At 39.4% G+C, this 22,185-nt stretch overlaps 2 protein-coding genes across 3 annotated transcripts; both read right to left on the bottom strand.

Annotated features, from left to right (window-relative positions):
* Nucleotides 1–2,544: 2,544 nt before the first annotated feature.
* Nucleotides 2,545–2,961, bottom strand: LOC122661725 (glycine-rich RNA-binding, abscisic acid-inducible protein-like). The gene has a single exon (XM_043857221.1). The coding sequence runs from the start codon at nt 2,959–2,961 to the stop codon at nt 2,545–2,547; it is 417 nt and encodes a 138-aa protein (XP_043713156.1).
* A 3,117-nt stretch (nt 2,962–6,078) lies between these two features.
* On the bottom strand, nt 6,079–16,729 carry LOC122662077. Of its 2 annotated transcripts, XM_043857635.1 has the most exons (4): nt 16,276–16,727; nt 7,464–7,495; nt 7,122–7,309; nt 6,079–7,031 (listed from the first exon to the last, which is right to left on the bottom strand). In XM_043857635.1, exons 1-4 carry the CDS (start codon nt 16,607–16,609, stop codon nt 6,341–6,343), a joined length of 1,245 nt encoding a protein of 414 aa, XP_043713570.1. In that variant the 5' UTR covers nt 16,610–16,727; the 3' UTR covers nt 6,079–6,340. The 2 variants fall into 2 exon arrangements, with proteins under 2 accessions (XP_043713570.1, XP_043713569.1); XM_043857634.1 differs by having other exon boundaries at nt 6,079–7,309; nt 16,276–16,729.
* Between the last annotated feature and the right edge of the window lie 5,456 nt (nt 16,730–22,185).

The raw sequence follows: 22,185 nt of genomic DNA on the forward strand, positions 1-22,185 counted from the left end.
CAGAGTATTTATAGAGGAAAGAGAGGATAAAGAGGCAGAGAACTTGTATTCAAATCAATAAAGCCTTGGCGAGAGTGAAAAACAGAGGATTTATACAGGAAAGAGAGGATAAGGAGGCAGAGAAGATGTGAAACACTGCTTCCATTCGATTTTTCTGAAAGGTTTCGTATCAGAGGAAAAGCCTTGCCTGTTTTATTCAAGGCATATTAAACAAACAAAAAAGCAGTAGCTATTAGAGACTTTCTTTTTTTCTTTCTCCGAAAACTGATGGGTTTTATAGTTAGTGAGCATAGAGATGCTGCAACAATTAGATTCATTGTTAAAACTAATTTTTTTCAATAATTTCTTATTGATTCCGAGAAGGCTCCGACAAGGCTCCATCTATAGGTTTCAGATGGGGCGGGGTTAAAGGGGTTGCAGTGAGGGTTGCTGGGTAGTCTGGAGGTTGCAGAACAGAGGACAGGGCTGAGCGAGGTTGGGGTTGCAGGGAAGGGAAGGTTCGGGGACAGGGAGGGAGGGCTGTGGGGATGCAAGGCTGGGTGACCACTGTGGAGGAGGGGTTTGCAGAGGAGGATGGGAGTCCCGCCGGTGAAGAGCGAGAAGAAGAAGAAGAATAAGAATAAAGAACGGGTGGTCCCATTCCTTTGATTAAAAAATTAAGAAAAAAACATTAATCGAAGAGAGAAGAAGGTAAGAAAGGTTGCCGGTGATGTGTGTGCCACGTGTTGCCTATCCAGGGTTGCAGGAGAGTAGTTTTTCTCCTTGGCCCAGGAGATGATCCGGAGTCGCTCGGGGAGGAGAGTACTACATTATGTAACCCGGAATTATTATCCTCTCCAATTCCCTATAGCTTGGCGGCAGTGCTAGTGGAATTTAGTTCGTCTCCAGAAAGGCGTGTGCCCAAGGTGCTATCAAGGGACATCCAACGATTGAGTTGTGGCACACATCTTGGCACACGCCTAGGGATATATGCGACACAGCCTAATAGCTAGCAACACCCTAAACGTTCCCTGCTCCCTGGTGACGATCTTGATCCGTACTAGTGTGGATGTCCGATACGTGGCAGCTTAGATATCTAACAGTCTGAGCTCAACATAGTCAATGAGATTGACTTTTAGCAATTTAAGGCAGGAGAGCCATAAACTGAACGGTGTCGTTATTGAGTTGACAGGTGGCGTTGAGATTGAAGTTTTTTTGGTATTGTTTGAGAGTAGATTCAAGGGTGTCATCAAACGTGTTTGTGAAATTGGAAAAAGAATTTGAGGAAGAATTGGAGGGTGAGGAGATGTAACCAAATTGGTGGAAGTATTGCCTGAAGAAGAATTGGAGGGTGAGGAAATGTAACCCTGACAGTAATGGTGGTGGCGATGATGGTAGCTGAGAATGGTGGTTGTAGTGGTGGTGGTGATTTACGATATAATTGAAAATATCAAGATTAATATCCTAAATGTAATTTACAAGCTTTATGTATCTAAAATACATTTTTTACAAACGTTGGTTACAATGATCTTTTCACTTTTTGATTTGACTTAAGATAACATCGTTACTACAGAGAGAACCGATGGGTTTTTTCAAAAACCTAAGGAATGATCTGAATTTTGTTTAAAAACCAAAAACTGACATATAATTTACCCCATTAATTATTAAAAAAAAAATACGTCACCACCTATGTGGTGTACGTAAACTAGCGGGACATGACCAAACACCAAATAAGGGAACACAGGATGAGTATTCAGGTAGTCATTTCAAAAAAGGGGAAGAGAATTGATCACAAGGGTCGTAAATTCTCATGGAAAAAAGTTTCTATGCAAGGAAGAGGCAAAAATAACCGCCCCCTACCCCCATGATTCACAGTGCGGCTCGGCGGTACAGAGGCTATGCTCCCCTCAAGAGAACACAACCCTCAATACAATTAAGCATCATCCAATTTCACAACAAACAAGTGACACCAATTGAACGTATGATGAATAAAAGACGGTTCTGACTATTGTTGGTGTTCAGTAGACAATAGATGCTGTTATTTCTTATCCAAAACTGATGCTCTCACCATTTTAAGACACCCAACATACCAAAATTGAATTGTGTGTTGAGCAAGGGAGGGATATCTCATCAAAGATCCTTAATTCACTTTTATATATATGCCTTCATTCTATGAATAAAGCTCGATCTATGAGAAACATATGTAACGTAGATTTGTGCCTTTAACAAGGTGAGAGAGAGAGAGAGAGAGAGAGAGAGAGAGAGGTGGTTATCTAAACAAACAGATGCATTTACCATATTTAACCGACTGAGATAGACACGACACTTACGTTAGAAACAGTAAGGAAAGAAGCAAAAAACTTAAAACTAATACATAGATAGATAACCGAAATGCACATCAGCAGCACAAAGTCGTTGCTGTGGATTTCACAATTTTAAACCTCAAAAGCTTGGTTATTTGTAGCATGTAAAAAGTACAATCCATATCCTTATTTATATACTTTTATATATATATATATATATGGTAACAAGCTAGAGACCACCGCCGAAGAGATAATAGATTGATTAGTTGTGCTGGCCAGGGAGCTTCTCCTTGATCTTCTCCATCACTCCCTTCTTCTCCTGCTGCTGCCCATATCCCTGTCCCTGCCCCTGCCCCTGCCCCTGCCCCTCCCCATAGCCTCCACCACCCCCGGTGCCTGTGGTCTGATGCCCCCGCCCATAGCCTCCACCACCACCACCGGTACCTGTAGTCTGATGCCCCTGCTCATAGCCTCCACCACCGCCGGTGCCAGTGGTCTGATTGCCCCTGCCCCTGCCCCTGCCCATAGCCTCCAACACCGCCAGTGCCAGTGGTCTGATGCCCCTGCCGTTGCCCATAGCCTCCACCACCACCGGTGCCCATGGTCTGCTGGTCCTGCCCCTGTCCATAGCCTCCAACACCGCCCGTGCCGTTGGTCTGATGCCCCTGCTCCTGCCCATAGCCTCCAACACCGCCGGTGCCCATGGTCTGCTGGTCTTTGCGTCCAACCCCTGGCAACTTCTCTTTTATTTTCTCAGTCAATCCCTTCTTCCTTCTCCCACCTTGACCATCGTCCTCATCCGACTGTAATCCAAACCCAAACAATTAAACACGTTAATCAACCCAAAACAAAATATCAAACACGTTATTAATAAAAAAAAAATCAAACAAAGAATTACTACTACTACTACTATAGTCTTTATAAATAGTAGAACTTACGGAGGAGGAGCCGCCAGAGCGATGCATCTGCTGCTGGCCACCACCGAGCCCGGCGGTCCCGGACATCGGTTCACCGCCGTACCCAGTCGTGCCTTGCGTGCCCATTCCATGTTGGTGGGTTTGTTGCCCGAACACATCTTTCTGCTGAATTGGGTTACCGTACTGGTCTGTCTGGCGACCTTGGTTTCCATACTCATCTCGCCTGTCCGCCATTTTTCAAGTAAAAGAAAAGAAAAGAAAGACTAAGCTGCTATAGACTAGACTCCGAGATTCTAGAGATCTTTCTGCAATCCTTTTTCTAAAGATGGAACTTTGATCAATGAAATCACACCTGCTTGAGTTTTGCAGGGCTAGTTCTGTTGTTTATATAGAGAATCAAAATAGTGAATTGACACATTTCGCGGTGACACGTTATGGTGAGGATTTAGATTTATCCCCAAAAATAAATAAATAAATAAAAACAAAATAAAAAGACACGTTATGCATGGTAAGGCACAATGTGGCACCACAGGTGCTAGGAACGTGTCTCTTCTTGTCGGTTTTGCAGATAAGTAATAGTAAATACGTCGGTAGCAATTTACCCACAAAAAAAAAAAGAAAAAAAGAAAAACGTCGGTAGTAAAGTTCTGAGATTGTGAGATCTTAGAACTTTTGTTTAAGGTCGGTGTGCTAGATATTTTGTTTCCAGATATCTTAGTAGTAAGTTTACTAGTACTTTATCTTTAAAAAAGAAAAAATATATTTACTAGTATTTATCCATCAAATATATCCTAAAATCTGAGCTAGAAAAAAGGAAAAGAAAAATATACTCTGAGAACCAAGCAAGGCCATCCAAGTGAGATCAACTAGTTTTGGCCAATTAGTCTTTGCTAGATCATCTATAAAATAATAGTCAAATGTTTAGTTAATAGGCTCAAACTTATCCTTAATTCTGTAGTTAGTTCATTCTAAAATGCTTTCATTCCTTTAAGAGCTATTTCTTGTGACATTTATATGGTTCATAAAATTCTTTCTCAAATGAGAATAAAAAATGAAGCTTGATTTGAGTAAAGTTTATGATAAAATTGAGTGAGGTTTTGTGGAGAATGTAATGATTAGATTAGGTTTTGAAGAGAAATAGGGAAATTAGGTCATGCAATGTATAACCACGGTAGTGTACCATATCGATCAAATTCTACTTGTGCTGACTTAAGTAAAGTTGTTAATAAGTTTTGATAGAAGGACAACTCTAATAAAGGGGTGCTTGGTCTAAATGGAATCAAGTTTGTCTTAGTAAAAGAAGAGGAGGGTTGGGATTTAGGAATTTAAGTGCTTCAATGTTGCCATGCTTGCTAGGCAATGCCTTTTGGGTTAAAGTTCTGTAAAGGTATATATTTCCCCTCATCTGATTTCCTTCATGCTCCCTCTAGAACTGTACGTTGAGTCTTGGAGCTAAGGGTGTCAATTTGGTATGGTACCAAAGCCAAACACTCCATATCGATACCATATTGTCTGATACCAATTTGATATATGGTTCTATTCGGTATGTATTTGGTATTGTATATGATATTCGTTATGCAATTTCTTATATTATATATAAAAATTAGTATATATAATATGAAATATATTATATTTAACATGTTATATTCTTAGATATAAAAATTATTATTTTATATAAATATGTTATTTATTATATATAAATTAGTATATATATAAGCAAATATGCGAGTAATACGATATGGTACTGGTATTCGGTAAGGAAGTTCAATTTTAAGGAAGTTCTCTCTTAACTTTCTGTTGCAAATTTCTAACCTCACTAACAAAAATGATATTTTTGTTCAATGGACATCTTTAGCTTGGCAAAGCTGGAAAGCAAGGAATTCCTTTGTGTTATTCCTTCAAAAACCCCAACTACCATCCTCAACCGAGTGATGTCTTTATTCGGAACTTCAAAGGATCCTTTGTTGCAGCTATTTGCAAGCATAGTTGTGGTCTCTCTGCAACTGTGATTGAGGCAGACTCTGAGGGATGTCTTATTATTAGCTCGGAGCCTCGGAGCATTCAGATCAAGGATGTTACAGTTTTTTTTCTGAGGACATTTTAGCTCTTAGGTGCTACTTTTCTGTTGTCAGTTTTCCGCGCTAAAGGAGATTCCCTACATTGGGAAACATACTAAAGCGTTAAAGCCTTTTAGGGTTTTGTAAACCCTAGTACAGTGTCTGAAGTGGAAGAAAACTTTGTCGATATTTATATACTACAAATTTAACTTCTGAGATAGTTTCCATTTGAACCATGAATTTCTTGGGTATTGACTCACTGACTTATTAGCCAATTAACTGATAGTAGTTCCCTTTGAAGCCTTGACATTTAGGTCCCGGCAAGTAATCTGCAATATCCTTTTTTATTTTTTGGTGAAAATCTGCAATATCGCCTATTTTGGGTTCTGTTCTAGAAACATTGCACTGTAAACACTACAATGTTGCAGCTCTAGGCCGAATTTCTCAAAGCCATCCAGTAAACAACAGCCGATTCAAAGGTTGCCTACTTCATTGTTTTACCTTTTATTTCTATGGAGGAATAGACACGCTGCTCCCATTTATTGACATCATACACAGCTAACAATAAAGAGGAGTTTCGATTTGCATACAAGAAACCAGTCATTAAATGATAGTAAAGAGCCTATGACAGGGTGTATAAACCACATTCTTTCTCCTTTACAATAAGATGGAAGTTCACAAAACAACCCATTCTTTGATATTTCTTACTGCAACTGTAAATAAAATCATCGATTCGGTGGATAATATAACTGATCAGTTCACCAGTAAGCATTCAACAGACATTGCAGGGAGGAGCTTTGTCCATCTTAAAAACACTGCAAGTCATACAGTGATTTGAAGATATGGAACAAAATTCAAGCAAGATATGAGAATGGTAGTGATTGTTTTGGTTTACTTGCATCTCCGCATGAAACAGAAGCTCCAAGTGTTCCCCCAAGAAATGAAATTACATTTAAGCAATGAAGAACACCGTATTTATTAGGAGCATTGAGAAGGGAAAAGGGTATTCCAGCACCATTAGAGATGACAAAAGGAACCAAATATTTGAGAGATGGAGCTGCTCACCTCTTACCAGTGGGGGACCTCACTCCTTTCGGTGTCTTGCCCAGAACCCCTTCCTTCTCGGAGAATCATTCTCTGAAATGGATCTGCTCCTGTTCGACCCAAGTGAGAAGTGACGCCTCAAGAAAGGCTTCCCAAAAGAATTCCTAAGGCTGGAGCTAGGCCCCAACTTTAGAACTTTTCCGTGCCGTCCACTACCTTTCTGGTTGTTGGGTACAATAGAATCGTCATCCAAATCACTATCCACAACCTGGTTTCTGGATATTCTATTGTTCTTTGCCCTCAAATCTGCTTCCATTCTGGATGCTTTCCTGAACATCTTAGAAACCTGTTTCTCTCCAGCTATGCACAACGGGCATGCAGGGTCATATCTATCTTTTTCAGGTGTCAAATGCTCCAAGCAATCCGCATGGAACACATGGCCACAGACAAGAACAGCAACCACAGCGAGCTCACTAGTAGCAATTATTTTCTGGTTGCTCCATATAGTTCTCTCTATTACAAGCTTTGAGCATACTCCACATGTTTGCATATCTACAGATGGAGACATTGACAGCCGACTATTGCATCTGGTTAACTTGCCGCGGCTGGAGCCTAAGCTCTCACAGTCAAACGACCACCTTTCTCTTTGAGAAGAAGCCACAAGCTCAGAGAAGGCTTGCATGGACCAACCATCCGAGGACCCTCCTTGGGAGCCCATTGTAGGGTCATTGCTGCACATAGAAAGCACAAATGAATGTCTTCCTTCAGACACTGAGTTGTTTGGTGACTTCAATTCAGGTACTCGGTTTTGGGAGACCTGCCTCACATGTTGGTGTCCAGGTGAACGGTTGGCCTGCGTAGATGGACCTGAGTCGGTAGGCAGAGTGTGGCTCTGAGATGATAAAGGGTCTGGTTTGGATGTTGATGAGCAGGAAGATGAAGCCACAGAAAATGAAACCTTTGACACTGAAGGATCAGCGACTGCAGATGATTCTCTTAAATCTTTCACCTATGAAACAACAAGATGCTGAGATGTCAAAATGAAAGCCAAAAACGCAGGAGAGACCAGGTTCATAAAATTATGAAAAGCACCAGAAAAGACGGAGTCCATTTTTGCCCTACTTTGGTAGAGGACTAGAGGAGATCCAACATGCATAACTCACCATAGTAGACAAATCGTTTCCCAAGGAAGGATCTGTTTCAAGCACGTAAAGAACATTAGATCACAGCATACAAAATCACAGAGTGCACATCAAATGTCGAAACATTACTACAGCTAAAGTTCATTAAGGGTGTGACAGAATATTAGGTTCAGAAGATGGTAAAATAATACAAAAGTTTAAAGTTGATTAAGGATTAACACAATATTAGGTTCAGAAGACACTGAAAAAGAAAAATAATCACTGGACAAAGGGGAGGGGGGAATGAATGGTCATTCACAAAATATAATTACCTTACAAGCTCCAAATACAAGCATATATACTCCATATTTTTAGGTTATTTTTCTTTGATTAAGGTACTTCATATTTTAGGTTCAAAGGAATATACAAACCCCAACACTGGCACACATACACACAGATGCGGGCACACACACACACACGCGCACAGAGAGAGAGAGAGAGAGAGAGAGAGAGAGAGGAACAGCAATTAATGTTAAGAACTTATGAAGCTAAGAAAACTTCATTGAACTGCAGGGGGATGAAAAGGAAGGGCAGCAAAACCCACTTCCAAGAAATAAAGCTAGAGCAAGGGCAAAACGCCACATTTAGAAATGTCTTAGCTAGCAGCACCCAAAGCTTCTCATCCTTCACTCATTCCTTGATTGCGCAGCATTCGGTGCTCTGCAGTTGCATTCTATATAACTTTCCATATATACATGCTCTTTTGGTGGCCTAGGTCCTAATGTTGTGGTGTATCCCAGTGTGGCAGAAGGAATGTCCAGGTCCTATTGGTGAGGCAGATTTGGTCAAATCCAAATTTATAACTTATCACTTGGTGTGGGCATATCCCCTATTGTTGATTAGCAGCACCTGGAGGTCAAAGCAGATCCCAGTTGGATTACATCACCTGTTGGAAGTCTGTGAGGGGAAGGTTATGCTTTTTCCTTAAGGCTCCGTTTATTTGGGCTTAAAATAACCAGAAAAGAAAATTTTACCGTAAAATCCAATTTTCTACTGCTTGTTTTAAAATTTGTAAAATTTCCCCATGAAAATTTAGGTGGGACCACATTTTTTCCAAAAATTTCCCTGAAAAATCTTATGCACAAATATACCATAAAATTTCTCTTGTAAAATTTTCAATATCTTGAGAGCACCCCTTATTGCCTTGGATGGATACAAAAAGCCTATGTATTTGTGGGACCAATGACCATGTGAGAACCATATGGTATGGTTTGCATACTTCCAATTTGGTCATAGTGACAATCTATATAATTGTTTTAAACAATTTACCATCTAAAATAAATGGAAAATAAGCATTGAAGAATCTACAATGATATTTTACATCATATTTGACCTCCTAAAAACATTGAATTTTTTTTTAACACTTTCCACGTAAAATTTTCAAGTGAGTTTACATGGAAACAGACAGAGCAAAGGAAACATTAAGACCTTGGATCCCTAAGAATAATTTCTTACTTGTCAATTATGCTCATTCACTAGTAATATGTAATCTAGAAATAGATCTTGGGAGGAAGAGGTTAGCTTTGCCAACGCAGTCCGTACGGTACGGAATATTGGTCCACTCCGCAAAGGCAAGCTTTTCAGTTTGCTACCCTATTAGTCGCAGACATCCTCCACAGAGTAGCTGCTCTGATTGGACAAATGGTGAAGCTAGACGAGCATACAGAAGAGTGCACTATAGTTTGATACGAAAAAATTTGCATAGAAATGGATCTGAACCAACCCTCTTGCACCGGCAATTCTCCTAATAGAGGACAACCTCTACCGAAGGGGCGAGCCTCAAAAGCGAGCTAGGAAAAATTTATCCTTCTTATGAATAAAAAAATTTCATTAGTCACAAGGCAGGAAGATAAATGAAACAAGACAGTTGTTAATGCACTAAAACAAAAAGCCCAGATGGGTATCCCTTAGCACAAACCAATTTATATAGAATCCCTCTGCAGTTGGTGTCAACACTGTATTCTAAGCTAGCTCATCAGAAGGGGAATTTGTCTGAACAAATGAGGAGTTATCAGACTATGCTTTTCTAATATACTAAGATCTATCAAGTTCAGGAAAGGTCTATCCTCAAGCTTTATGTCTTTTCTTTTCTCAGTTCCCTTTTTTTCTGCTTCACAAATGCTAAAATTATTTAGTACCTTATTTTCAGAGTATCTTCTTTTTTTTCTTTTTGGTACTCATCTTCAGATTATGTTCAGCTTAGCTGCAAAATTTATATTTTTTTCCAACAAGGGACCCTTTAGATATTCTCCCTTTTATATTTCTCCATTCCCTTTCTTTTTCCTCTACGTCTATGCGCAAAGAATGGATTTGAATTCAAGAAATTCAAAATTTAAGCAAAGCAGCATCTTTTATTAATTTCTAATTATGAAAATGGACATAATTGGAAATTAAAGGAAAAATTTAGGTATCTAGGATCAATCATCAGTAAGGAAGGTGATATAGAAGATGATGCCTCTCAATGGATTAAAGTAGGATGGTTGAAGTGGAGAGGTGCATCCGGAGTGCTATGTGATCGATGAATCCCTTTAAAGCTTAAAGGAAAATTTTATAGGACAGCCATAAGACAAGCTATGATATATGGTGGAGTGTTGGGCAGTTAAGAAGCATCACATAGATAAGCTAAGCATGGCAGAACTGATGATGTTGAGATGGATGAGTGGCAAAATCAGAAAGGATAAAATAAGGAATGATCGTATTAGAGCTGGTTTGGGAATAGCCCCAATTCAAGATAAACTACGAGAAAGTTGTCTGAGGTGGCATGGCCATGTTCAAAGGAGGCCTTCGGATGCTCCAGCTTGTAGGAGTGACACGATTCAGATTGAAGGCTCTAAAAGAGCTGGGGGCAGACCTAAAATGACCCTTGGAAAAGTGGTGAAGAAAGACATGCATAACTTAGGTCTTATTTCAAGTAAGACCTCGAATAGAGCTGACAGTAGGGCAAGGACCTGTGTACCTGACTCCAATTAGTTTGTATAAGACTGCTCTGGTAGTTGATGTGTTGTGTTCTTTTTCTTTACTTTTAATTTTTATATCTCGCCTTCACAAGGATTCATGTAGCCGAACCCATTCAGTTGGGATAAGACAGAGTTGTTGTTGTTGTATGAAAATGGACATAAGAGCTGCAGCTAAGTATATAAGACTACCGCATTAGTACGAGTTGGCACCTCCCGACTGCTTACATGCTTCTCTCACTCCCACACATACCAATACCCTATGTCTTACTTACTCACAGAAAGCAAAAATGGTTCTAAACATAAAGGTAACTCAAAGTATATGTTGCTTCTCTTCCTCATTCACAAATTATTATACATAACAGACATCATCAGTGAGAGTTGGGTCCATTTGCATGAAGCTTCAACAAAATTCTAACAAGAATCAAAGATGAGGTTTCGATCAGCATGGTTAGAGTCACAAACCTGTATCAAACCCCAAGAAGATTGTGCACTTCAGCAAATTATCACCTTTAGAATATCAATTAAACAAAGTGAAAGATAAAAGATAAAAAAAAACACTCAACTCAACTAATTTTCATTCAACTACTTGTGGTTGGCTACAGAAATATCGTTTAACCACTCCACTTTATTTAAGCCCATAACCACTGTTAACTCAAACACTTGTGTGTTGCGTCTTTACTCGCCACTTCGATATAGGTCAAAGTTGTCAAGGTCTCCCATTGGCAACAGTGTCTAGTGGAGGTCAAGGCATGAGGTCACCATGTTTTGTTCGATATGATGCTTCCTAGGCATAACATTGTTCAATTTTTGGGCCGTGGGTGTGTTAGTTGATGGGTGTACATTCCTTTAACCTTCTGGTAATAAACAAAAATGAAATTCCAGTTCTATCATCTTCTCCCATCCCAACCCCTGCCCCCTTTTTGTGTTCATGCTGCAATGTCGTTGTGAGTATTGTTTTCCTTGTTGAATAATTGCATTTGACTCATAAGTTCATGCCTTAAAGTGAAGCTGCAATTATCACTTGTGACGAAACCTGAACTTAACAACCAGGACCTGTGAAGAAGAAGAAGAGGAAGGAGAGAGATACTGATGGAGAATAAGGAGGGAAATCCTAGTGCCAGGATAGGATTCAGAAGTATTCCTATCGGGGCCTAGGTCCACCACTTATACTGTTATGATGAAGAGTTCTAATTAACAACCAGGACCTGTGACAAAGAAGAAGAGGAAGGAGAGAGATAATGATGAAGAATAAGGGGGGAAATCCTAGTGCCATGATAGGATTCAAAAGTATTCCTATCAGGGCCTAGGTCTACCACTTATACTGTTATGATTAAGAGTTCTAATTACAACAAAAGACAATAAATAAGACTTAAAGACTTCACTAATAACAATGACTAACTTAGGGTCTTTTTGGTATCATTTTTCTTTTTGTTTATGGCCTATTTAAAAAAAATCATTAATACAAAGTTTTTTTATAAAAAAAAAATGAAAACTGTTTGGTAGCTACTAGGCATAATAGGGTACAGAATGAGAAATCATTTGGAAAGTAGTTATGCGCAAACAATTTCTAGTGGTAGGTGAAGAAATTCCCCCATCACCCATCTTCTTTTCCAAATCAACACAAAACCATAAGGTGAAGAAATTCCCCCAAAAGCCAGTAGGTGGGTGGGCTGCCAGACAGGATGGGGATGGAGGGAATGGGGTAGGGTGAGGCGGGGGTGGTGTGGGGTAGGTTGCAGACAGAAGAAGAAGAGCGGGAGACAGGCTGGTAGGTTAGGGTTGAGAGGAGGGGGAGCGTGGGATAAGGACGGGCTACTGTCCCTGTATTTTCATTGACAACACTGCTCCCTGTTCAAGGCTTACAGGAAATTCTTCAATTTTACATTTTTTTATTTCCTTTTTCGGTGAATGTTTTGCTTTCTCCATCAACAGTGATTTCTTTGTGTGGAGGACAACTGTTGATTTTGTTTTGTGAACATGATAAGATCTATAGTGAGGGGGTCACTGTCAGCATTAGTTAGAATTCGAGTCCTTTGTATCAGGTCATTGTATTCTCCCCTCTTCTGAAATTGGAAGTGAAGGATTTATCCCCTGGTTGCAAATTGTAGGGAAATGAAACTAGGAGCAGGTTTTATTTTTTATTTGTTAATGGCATGTCCTCTGAAATTTACGATGAGGCACTTAGTTCTGCTACATGGGAAGCCCCTCTCATAAGCTTTCCTCACTCAAATCATTGGGTTGCAGCAGGGGTAGGGGCGGGTGGGGTTGTTTGGGTTGCAGCAAGGGATGGAGGTGGGTGGGGTTGCAGGAAGAAGAAGAGGAGGGAAGATGAAGTTGCAGGAAGAAGAAGAAGTGGAGGAGGAGGAGGGGGCGAATGGGAAGAAGGGACCAGGACTTGTTTTTCTAATTAAAGTATGAAATGACACATTTACCCTCGACTTTGAGGGCTTATGAACATGTGCTCATTAAACTTGAGCGAAAAAATGAAGGAAAAACTGTTTTGGCCATAATCCATAATAGACGCTCGAGTCTATTAAGAATTTAGGTGTGTTTTCATTTATTTTAAATAAAAAAAAAGTTTAATAAATGATACCAAACACATGAAAATTTGAAAAATGAAACCAAAAAGACCCTTAGACTTCTCCCACTCTCAACTCAACACTAAGGCCATGTTTGTTTGACGGAGAAAAGTGGAAAAGGTCAAAAGGGGTGGGAAACTTGTACTTGTTTCCCACAAACTACCACAAATTTGAGTGTTTAATTAGATCGGGTGGAAAAGATCTCTCTCTCTCTCCCCCCAATAGAATCCCACTCCACCATTTCCTCTCTCTCCCACCAAATTCCAACCCACTAAAAGCACATATTCCATTATTTCCTTTCCTTCCCCCTTTCCTTGCCAACCCAACTCACAACAAGTGGGATCCACCCTCACTAGTTTCCCACCCCTTTTTTATCCGTCAAACAAACAGAGCCTAACTCTCCCCCTCAAACTGGGGCATATATATCCTAGGCTCCAACTTGGAACAACAAAGATAGACATAACCAGCAGAACCCAACTTGAACAGATAACCATATGTAGAACCCAACTTGAACAGACAACCATATGTAGAAGCCAGTACTCAGCCAAATCACTTTCCATTCGCAACAAGACAACAAGAAGCAAAATAAAAGGTAGAGAATACCAACCACAAACCAAAATATCATAGCAGCAACAGGAACATCATAAGCCCTTCTCAAAGAAGGCAAGTAGTATCTTCAAAAAGAAGATATATAAAAGTGCAGCATATGTTGTTGCGAACCAGTGATGAAAGAGTAGCAAAGAAGACAGAAGAAAGAACATAGGTTGCTGCGAACCACTGATAAAAGAGCAGCATAGGTTGATGAATAGTAACAAAATGTCAACTCAGAAACTGGACAGAACAAAGGGAAACTGAGAAATCAGAAAGTAGGGCAGAAGTAGGACTCAACAGGGGAAAATTGATTACTCACAAACTTAGGCTTGAATGGGGCTGAAATCAAGGCCGAGTTGGGTTCCTGGTAGGGTCTATCTGTGGTCAAAAGTTGAAGGAAAAATACTATGTGCAATGAGGTTTGATATTGCCAGCGGCTAGAACAGAATATGGTAACACGTTTTGTTATGAAACAGAGTGTAAAACGAGGGTTTATGGATAGGGTTTATGAGAGATAGATGAACATAGATGATGGATAGAGTTTCAGGCTAAACAGAGCAGGATTGGAAAAGAGATGAGGAGTTGCAGGTTACAGGAAACTAACTAAAAAAACAGAGCATCCACAGGAGATTTTTTTTCTCCTTTTCTTCTTCATTGCTCTGATACCATTTGATGAAACTTAAACTTAACAACCAGGACCAGTGAAGAAGAAGAGGAGGAAAGAGAGAGAAGATGATGGAGAACAAGGGCTGAAATCCTAGTGCCACAATAGGGTTCAGAAGTATTCCTATCATGGCCTAGGTCCACCACTTATACTGTTATTATTAAGAGTCCTTATTACAACAAAGACAATAAACAAGACTTACAGACTTGACTAATAACAATTTTTTTTGGTAAAGGGCTTAACTAATAACAATGACCAACTCAGACTATGACATAAGTTAAACTTATCCCACTCTCAACTTAACACTAACTCTCCCCCTCACGGTACAATATTCAACATCACTAGCATAACCAAGGTTCTAAATCTCGGTTTCAAGGCCGGTTTTGATCTTGTCCAAAACTGAGATTTCCCAGGTTTCGTCCGAAACTACTTTCTGGGCCAAACTCGAAATGTCATGGACAGGTTGAAACTATCGAAACTACCTAAACTGGTCAAAACTCAGTATTTTTCGGTCGAATTGGTCGAATTTTTGTTGAAACTATCGAAATATGGTCAAAACCTGGTAAGATCCAGTATCGATCTTAAGTTTCGTCTCAATTTCTGTCAAAACTGAGATTTAGTTCCATGAATATAACTCAATCTAGAAGTACCTAATGAGAGGATAGGCACGAATTACCATAAGTTCATATGTATTCATCTTTTAATCATGGCTCACCTAAGTCAATTTGGTGTCACCTATTAATCATGGCTCGCTTGGTCAATTTGGTGCCAACTAGGCAAGAGGCTAGGCAACAAGGCTCTAGGCCAATGCCTTGATTTGGCTTGGCTTGGTGCGATGGCACCTATACTATGACATCTATAGGCACGAATTACCATAAGTTCATATGTATTCATCTTTTAATCATGGCTCACCTAAGTCAATTTGGTGTCACCTATTAATCATGGCTTGCTTTGTCAATTTGGTGCCAACTAGGCAAGAGGCTAGGCAACAAGGCTCTAGGCCAATGCCTTGATTTGGCTTGGCTTGGTGCCATGGCACCTATGCTATGACATCTATGGCCCTCCCTTTGTCCCTTTTACCACCTCAAATCACTAACATAATTCAATCTAGAAGCATCTGGCAAGAGGCTAGGGCCGCTAGGCACCAATTATCATAAGTTCATATGTATTCATCCTCAAATCATGGCTTGCCTTGGTCAATTTGTGCCACCTAGGCAAGAGGCTAGGCAACTAGGCTCTTGACCAATGCCTTGATTTGGCTTGGTACCATGGCACCTATGCTATGTCATCTATGGCCCTCCCTCTATCCCTTTTACAGCCTCAAATTTGCCCTGTATCACCTTCTCACTGGTGCTTTCAGTGGAGTTGCACCATATCACCTTCTCACTGGTGTATTTAGATGTAAACACAGCCCAAAATAAATCATACTAAAGAACAAAGAGAGAGGGAGTAGAAAAACGAAAAAAGCCATTGACACAAATTCAATGCAAAATCATTTATAAAGTCCTTATCCATCACATATGTACACAGACAAACAAATATCAACATGTGAGCTGATTCACACATGCCTGACAAAAGACATTGTTAGGACCTAGAGACAATACTAAGCTTTTAACTCTATCCATTCAACAGTTTCCCGCAGATGAGATTACAAGCATCACCCGAAGAACCTAGGAAAATGTAAGAATGTGAATGTTTTTGTGCTTCATAATCTGAAACGTGCAACCTATAATACTAATCCATACTCAAATAATATACTTAATCCAAACTAATATAGCATGTAACAACTTTGCCTTCAACCAAAAGAAGAGACTGAAAAAAGCTTTTTACAAAGCGAAGTATAACCAGTTACAGCACTCAATGTACAGACAATGGAGCATATTTATAAAACAAAAAAGCATGTCACATCCAAACAAAGTTGTAACAGAACAAGGGAAAAGGACATTTTCAGGACAAGCTAATATTAGTGGCAACAAATTTTTAACAGATCCAAAAGGTTTTACCAGGAGCTGGAGTCGTAAGATTCACAGCGGCTCCTTCGTGAACAAGGAATTTCTTCCGAGTGGGTGTTCGAAAATTCTCAAGTGGACTTCCTCCATCAGAAACATCTCCCATCTCCACATCCCTATGTTCCTTTATCTCCAGGCAAAAATTCCCACTGCTTCCACGAGAAAACTGATTTATGTGATTCTCCACTTCACCCGCTACACGCCCCCGGTTCTCCCATCGAAAGCTCCATGAGGGTGAATATCTGACATTCCTATGTTGTAAGGTTTCAGGACTGGTTGTGTTAGGTAGAGTCTTGTCCCTTGCAGCAACACAACAGGCAGAACCCATGCTCACTCACATACACAAGCAAAAGTCTATCACGTTATTATACTTCATCCAGAACTGTTCATCCAAATGCTCTGCGGAGAAACAAGCGAGTCCAATAGTTCCTTTGGAAACTGAAAGCAAATATGGTTCAAAGCAGCCAGTGATTAATCTAATTGTCAATTAATCATAAAAAACAATTCTATAGATGAAACAAAAAATAAATAAAAATAAAAATTAATAAGAGCATTACTACAGAAGGCGGAGAAACACTAGGAAAACCCTAACTGGCAAACTGTCAATAGCGAGAACAATTGACTTTAAATCGTGAATATAAAACATCTCACATAATTGGTAAAAACGATAACAATCCATGCATCCTTGCTGAAAAACTGGAATCATAGATAGGAAAGAAGAAGTACAAAAGATCGCATTCAAATGATCCCTCGAGAATAAGATAACGAAGAATAAAAAGACTCTTACCTCGTTAAATCTCTCTATCGCACAATTGAACAGAGCAGAAAATCAATCTGAAGGTCGCGACTTCCCAGAATAATAGTAGATGGGGAAAGATGCAGAGCAAAACCCAGCAGCTAAAAGTGAAACTCCCGTCCTCCAACACGTAATAGGAAAGCCATATCAACTACCTATAAACAGAGACAGAACCAGTTTATACTTTGTAGAATGGGAATTCTAAACCAGTCCGAGTTTAGGAATTGGAGGTATTTGGTTAACCCTTATAGGGTATTAGAAACGAGCAGCCAAAAAGGAATAAAGTAAATAAAAATGAAATTTCCCGGTCAAAAACAATAATGAAAAAGTCAAAATTTTCATTTAGGTTTAATAAACCAGGTACATGAATTCAATCGAGGTCATCTTCAGCTTCCAACTTCAACACACTCAAATTAAAAATCAAATTTCCCGGTCAAAACAAATAATGAAAAATTTTCAATTTAGATTTAATAAACCAGGTTCACGCATTCAATCGAGGTATCTATAGCTTCCAACTTCAATTAAACAACACAAAAAAAAAAAAAAAAGAAAAAAAAAGAAAAAGAAAAAGAGTGAAGACGGAGAAAAAGGAGTGGGGGGGGGGGGGTTAGGTGGGAAGAAGTAATTAACACAGAAAAGGAAAGAGATAAACGAAAGTCGCTAAAACATAAAACTTCCATTCGACTATATATATATATAAAACCAGAAACGGAGGAAGCGGGAGGATAGAAGAGAAATCACTGCTATTAATTACCAAATTAGAAACATTGACGAAGTACAGTTTCCATAGAAATGGAAAGGAAGCCCAAGTGAGTAGTAGACAGGGTCAAAACGAACCGAAAATGAAGGCGAGAGAAGCAGTAATATCACAGTGAAATCGGGTATTTAGTGCAGAGGAAATTAAGAAGGCTTAGGGTTTCCAAAAATACTGATAATAGACTTCGTTCACCCCTGATTGTTATTAAGATTCATCAGTCGAGGAAGATCACCATAGACAAGGCAAGCACACACCGTGCCTCTTCCATATGGGATAAAACGAATAAAACCTGAAACAGACGTAACTAAATAATTACCTTTTTTTTTTTTTTTCAAAGTAGTGGGTTTCCAAGCGAACTCGATTCCAGAAAGAGAGAGATTTTCAGATCATCTTCATCTCGGTGGTGTGGATTGTGAGAAGGGAGGGGGGGGGGGAGAAAAGAAGAAGGTTGTTTAAAGATTTAAACGAAATAGCACACCGTCAGGGTGTCAGATACATGGAGTCGAGAGTCGGTTAGTTTCTCATGGGGCGGGGGTAACGTTAATTTTAACGGAGTTAAAGAGGTGATGTGGGTAAGGGGTACGTGTGTCGCAAGCTAAGGGGAGCGTGCCACGTAGGATATCCTTGCTTCTTTTTTTCTTTTTCTTTTTGTAGTACGTCTGTGTGCAATTTCGATTTTACGTGTCTTTTTACTTTGCCCTTTTGTTTGGTTATTTATTTATATGTGAGAGTGGGACTGTGGGAGTGAGAAAGGGTACAACCACGAGGGGTTGCTTCTGCAATACGCGGAGTGCGTATGACGCATTCGCCTCTTTAGGTGGAATTTTGCATTTTGGGATGAGAGGGCTGATGGGCTGATGGCTGGTGTAGTGGGGACCAGGATCCTTTGCATTACCGATGGGGTGGCAGTGCACATCCGATGGCACAGCAGAGGCCAAGTGGCACACAAGGCCTCTGCTGTGCTGCCGGATGTGTACTGTTGCCCCACCAATACTATAGAGGATTTTAATACGTGTAGGAGAGTACACGCGGTATAGGTCCCAGGGTGCAAGCTACACCCAAACACATGGGGTGGGCAAATCGCTCCAACCCCCCTGAATGATGGGAATATCGCACCATGTGTTTTGGTTGTAGTCTGTGCTGCGGCACAGAGAACATCAACCCTAATTATTAATAAAGAAATTGCATTTTATGCGGGAGTGTGGCTTACACGAGTGTCTATTTCTCTCCTCTTCAAAAACAAGAGGACATAGATGTCTTTTCATATAGAGAAGAGAGAGATTGACTCATGGGAGTGTTGACATAGATGACACTCCCAAACAAAGTTCTTTTTCCATTATTAATATATGAGAAAGAGTTCACTTGCCGATAGACCATGGGGATTCAAAGGCAAGATAGGGAAGGATAAAAGGGAGGGTAATTTCGACGATTTATATAGTAGGGGCCATGTTTTATTCCATTTGAATGGTCTGACACTCTAAACCATGGTGTCAATTACCTATACGGTGGACCAGAAACGTTTCTTGCTTAATATATTATCTTTATATTATGGAATCTCTTATCTTTTTTTCCTTCTCACCCTTGATTCCATGTTTGATAGTTCTAATAATAGCTGTGATTAGCATTACTAGATTCACTGGTTCAAGTAATTGGAGAAAAAAAGCCAAAGTTTGAAATACCCTTGTCATTATTTCAACAGTTCCATCTAGCAATCAAATATGTATCTCTTCACCATAATTTGGTCCCCAACAAAAGACATATATATATATATATAAATACACTATACTTGCTTCATCCCCTAAAAAATAAAAGATTTAAGTTCTTATCCTCTGAGTGGAGACGATCATATGATTGGATTCATATGTCATCATTAATTCTCACCTCTATTGTACATGTCACGCTTACAAAATATGAGCGATGAAGAGATTCTAGGTAGTAAAGTGAAATTTGTTCAAAAAAATAAAATATGCTCTATAAATAAAAGCATTTACGTGTGTTGTGGGTGAAGGGAAATCGCACCCATCTGATAGTACAAAATCAATAATATCCTTAATTGTTCTCCAATATCTTCTACATACAATCCATACCCTATTGAATTCTTCATTGACCATGAGTGAACTCCCTCCAAAGAAAATATTTATACTTCTTTTTTTATAAATAAATAAAAATTGAACGAATGTTCTTTGTGCAGTAGCGCAGGCTGAGCCCAAGCACATGGGCTTGCCACTCAGGGGGCAGAGTGGTCATTGCACCCACTCCCATGTGTCTATAGGGGTGTAAATGAATAGCCGAAATCCGTTTCCATATTCATGTCCGTATCTGTTTAGCACTATCCGAATCCGTTCGAAAGCTAAACGGATGTGGATACGGATACACTACAACTATCCAAAAAGCTATATTTACATGTAAACGGATAAAATATCCGATCCGTGTTTGTTTAGCACTATCCGAATCTGTCCGAAAGCTAATCGAATGCAGATGCGGATATAACACTATCCGCACTGAATCCAATCCGTTTACATCCCTATGTGTCTAGGTGCTACCTACGCTGCGGCACAGAGAACAGCGCCCCAAAATAATTATACTCAAGGTGAGGAATAATGTCGCTCTCCATAATGGTGAGCCGTGCTCGTGAGTGTCAAGTGTTTTTTTTTTTTTTATTGAATATGAATTGGTGTTGTGGAGTCGCTTTTGCTTGGTAATGAATGGTTGACATGTCCTACTTATTTACTTAAAACTTTCACCTACCATTCAATCAATGAAGTCAAACTCCGGAAATGTACTTACGTATACGGCTGTGGGAAGGGTTTTTAAATTTGGGATGGATCAGCTTCTCTTGGTCAATCTTGATTCATTAATATTACCTTTCAAGGGTTAGGTCAGAATTTGGTCGATTTCAACTTAACTCATGACTGATTTTAGCCAAATCTGATTAGCCGAGACATTAGCTTCCCTTTATTGTTTTCCCCCAAAAAAAAATAAAAAAAAATGTTTTGTGAGAAATGGCAAACTATATATCCCATCGTCTATATATAAAAAGATCGAGTTTTCTTTCATCCATGGTGATGGAGAAATTCCTTGACCATGAGCATCGGTGCCATTTTATTTATTTGAATGATCAAATGGTGAGAGATTCTTCCCACCCCATTGGTGAAGGAAAACTTTTGTCTTCTAAAAAAGACTATATATCATCAGCGATACCAGCATTTGGAAGTTGGAATGGAAACATATACATGATACATGGGAGGGTAGGATAATACCTTTTGTGTCATGCTACTATTAGTTCTTGGTCATGCACGCTCAAGCTCTTGGGATTGGGAATGATCTTTTTTCTTTGTTAATTAGGGAAAGATCATGATACAAAACATTTCATGAATTCTGTGGAGGTAACTTCTATACCCAATACTATCAACTTCCATCTCCTTCTCCTCAAAGGCACTGTAGGCTACAGCATTGGTATCCTCCTCTTAATGGCTTCTTAAGCTTAATTGTGATTTTGCTCTCGGCCCAAAAGACTCATGTTCGGATGGAATTTGTGTTATTGCAAGAGATCATCTGGGTGCTCAACTGTTTAATTGCATTTTCAGAACCAACACTCTTAATTGATATTCTTATAGAAGAAGCCTTGGTTATCAGATCAGGATCTAACCCACGTTCTTGTATTTGGCTTTTTCATATTCAAGTGGAATCAGATAGTAAAGAAGTGTTTCTTTATCTCAAAATCCCAACAAACCAGCTCCACTTATGGTTTCACCAGTTTTACAGGATATTGTTCAACTTTCCTCTCCTTCTGTTGACTATTTTTCCAACTATGTTCATAGGGTATCCAATGGTATTGCCCATTCCCTAGTAAGGAAGGCTCTTTCAATGACATGTAAGACAACATGACCAAATTCTACTCTTTTATTATTATTTTTTTTTAATTTTAGTAATCACACAAACCACACATCAATTCTAAAGGTTCATCGAAATCAAGGAATGGCGGATCACATTCCACTCCTTGGTTTCATGAACTTTGTGTCAATGAGCCATGTGTAATCCATGATCGTCTTCTCAATAAAACTTCTTTTAACCAAAAAACATACGTTGAAGAATGTCTTTGAGTTTAGGATTTTTGTATAGAGTGTTTCTTCAACCATGATTTGGCTCATTGATGGCTATCATCGATCTTTAGATGGGTTCCTAGAACAGTGAAGGGTATTTCAAATCTTCAGCAAATAGAGGAAATAATAATAACCCTAGATTTGTGGGTCACGCACGATGAAGGAAAACTTTCTCCAATATAATTACTAACATTCACTTGCTTATACCTTGCTTTGAAGAAAAATATATACAATGTTTAAAAATAAGG

The sequence above is a fragment of the Telopea speciosissima genome, chromosome 5 (genome assembly GCF_018873765.1).
Source record: "Telopea speciosissima isolate NSW1024214 ecotype Mountain lineage chromosome 5, Tspe_v1, whole genome shotgun sequence".
Classification (NCBI taxonomy): domain Eukaryota; kingdom Viridiplantae; phylum Streptophyta; class Magnoliopsida; order Proteales; family Proteaceae; genus Telopea; species Telopea speciosissima.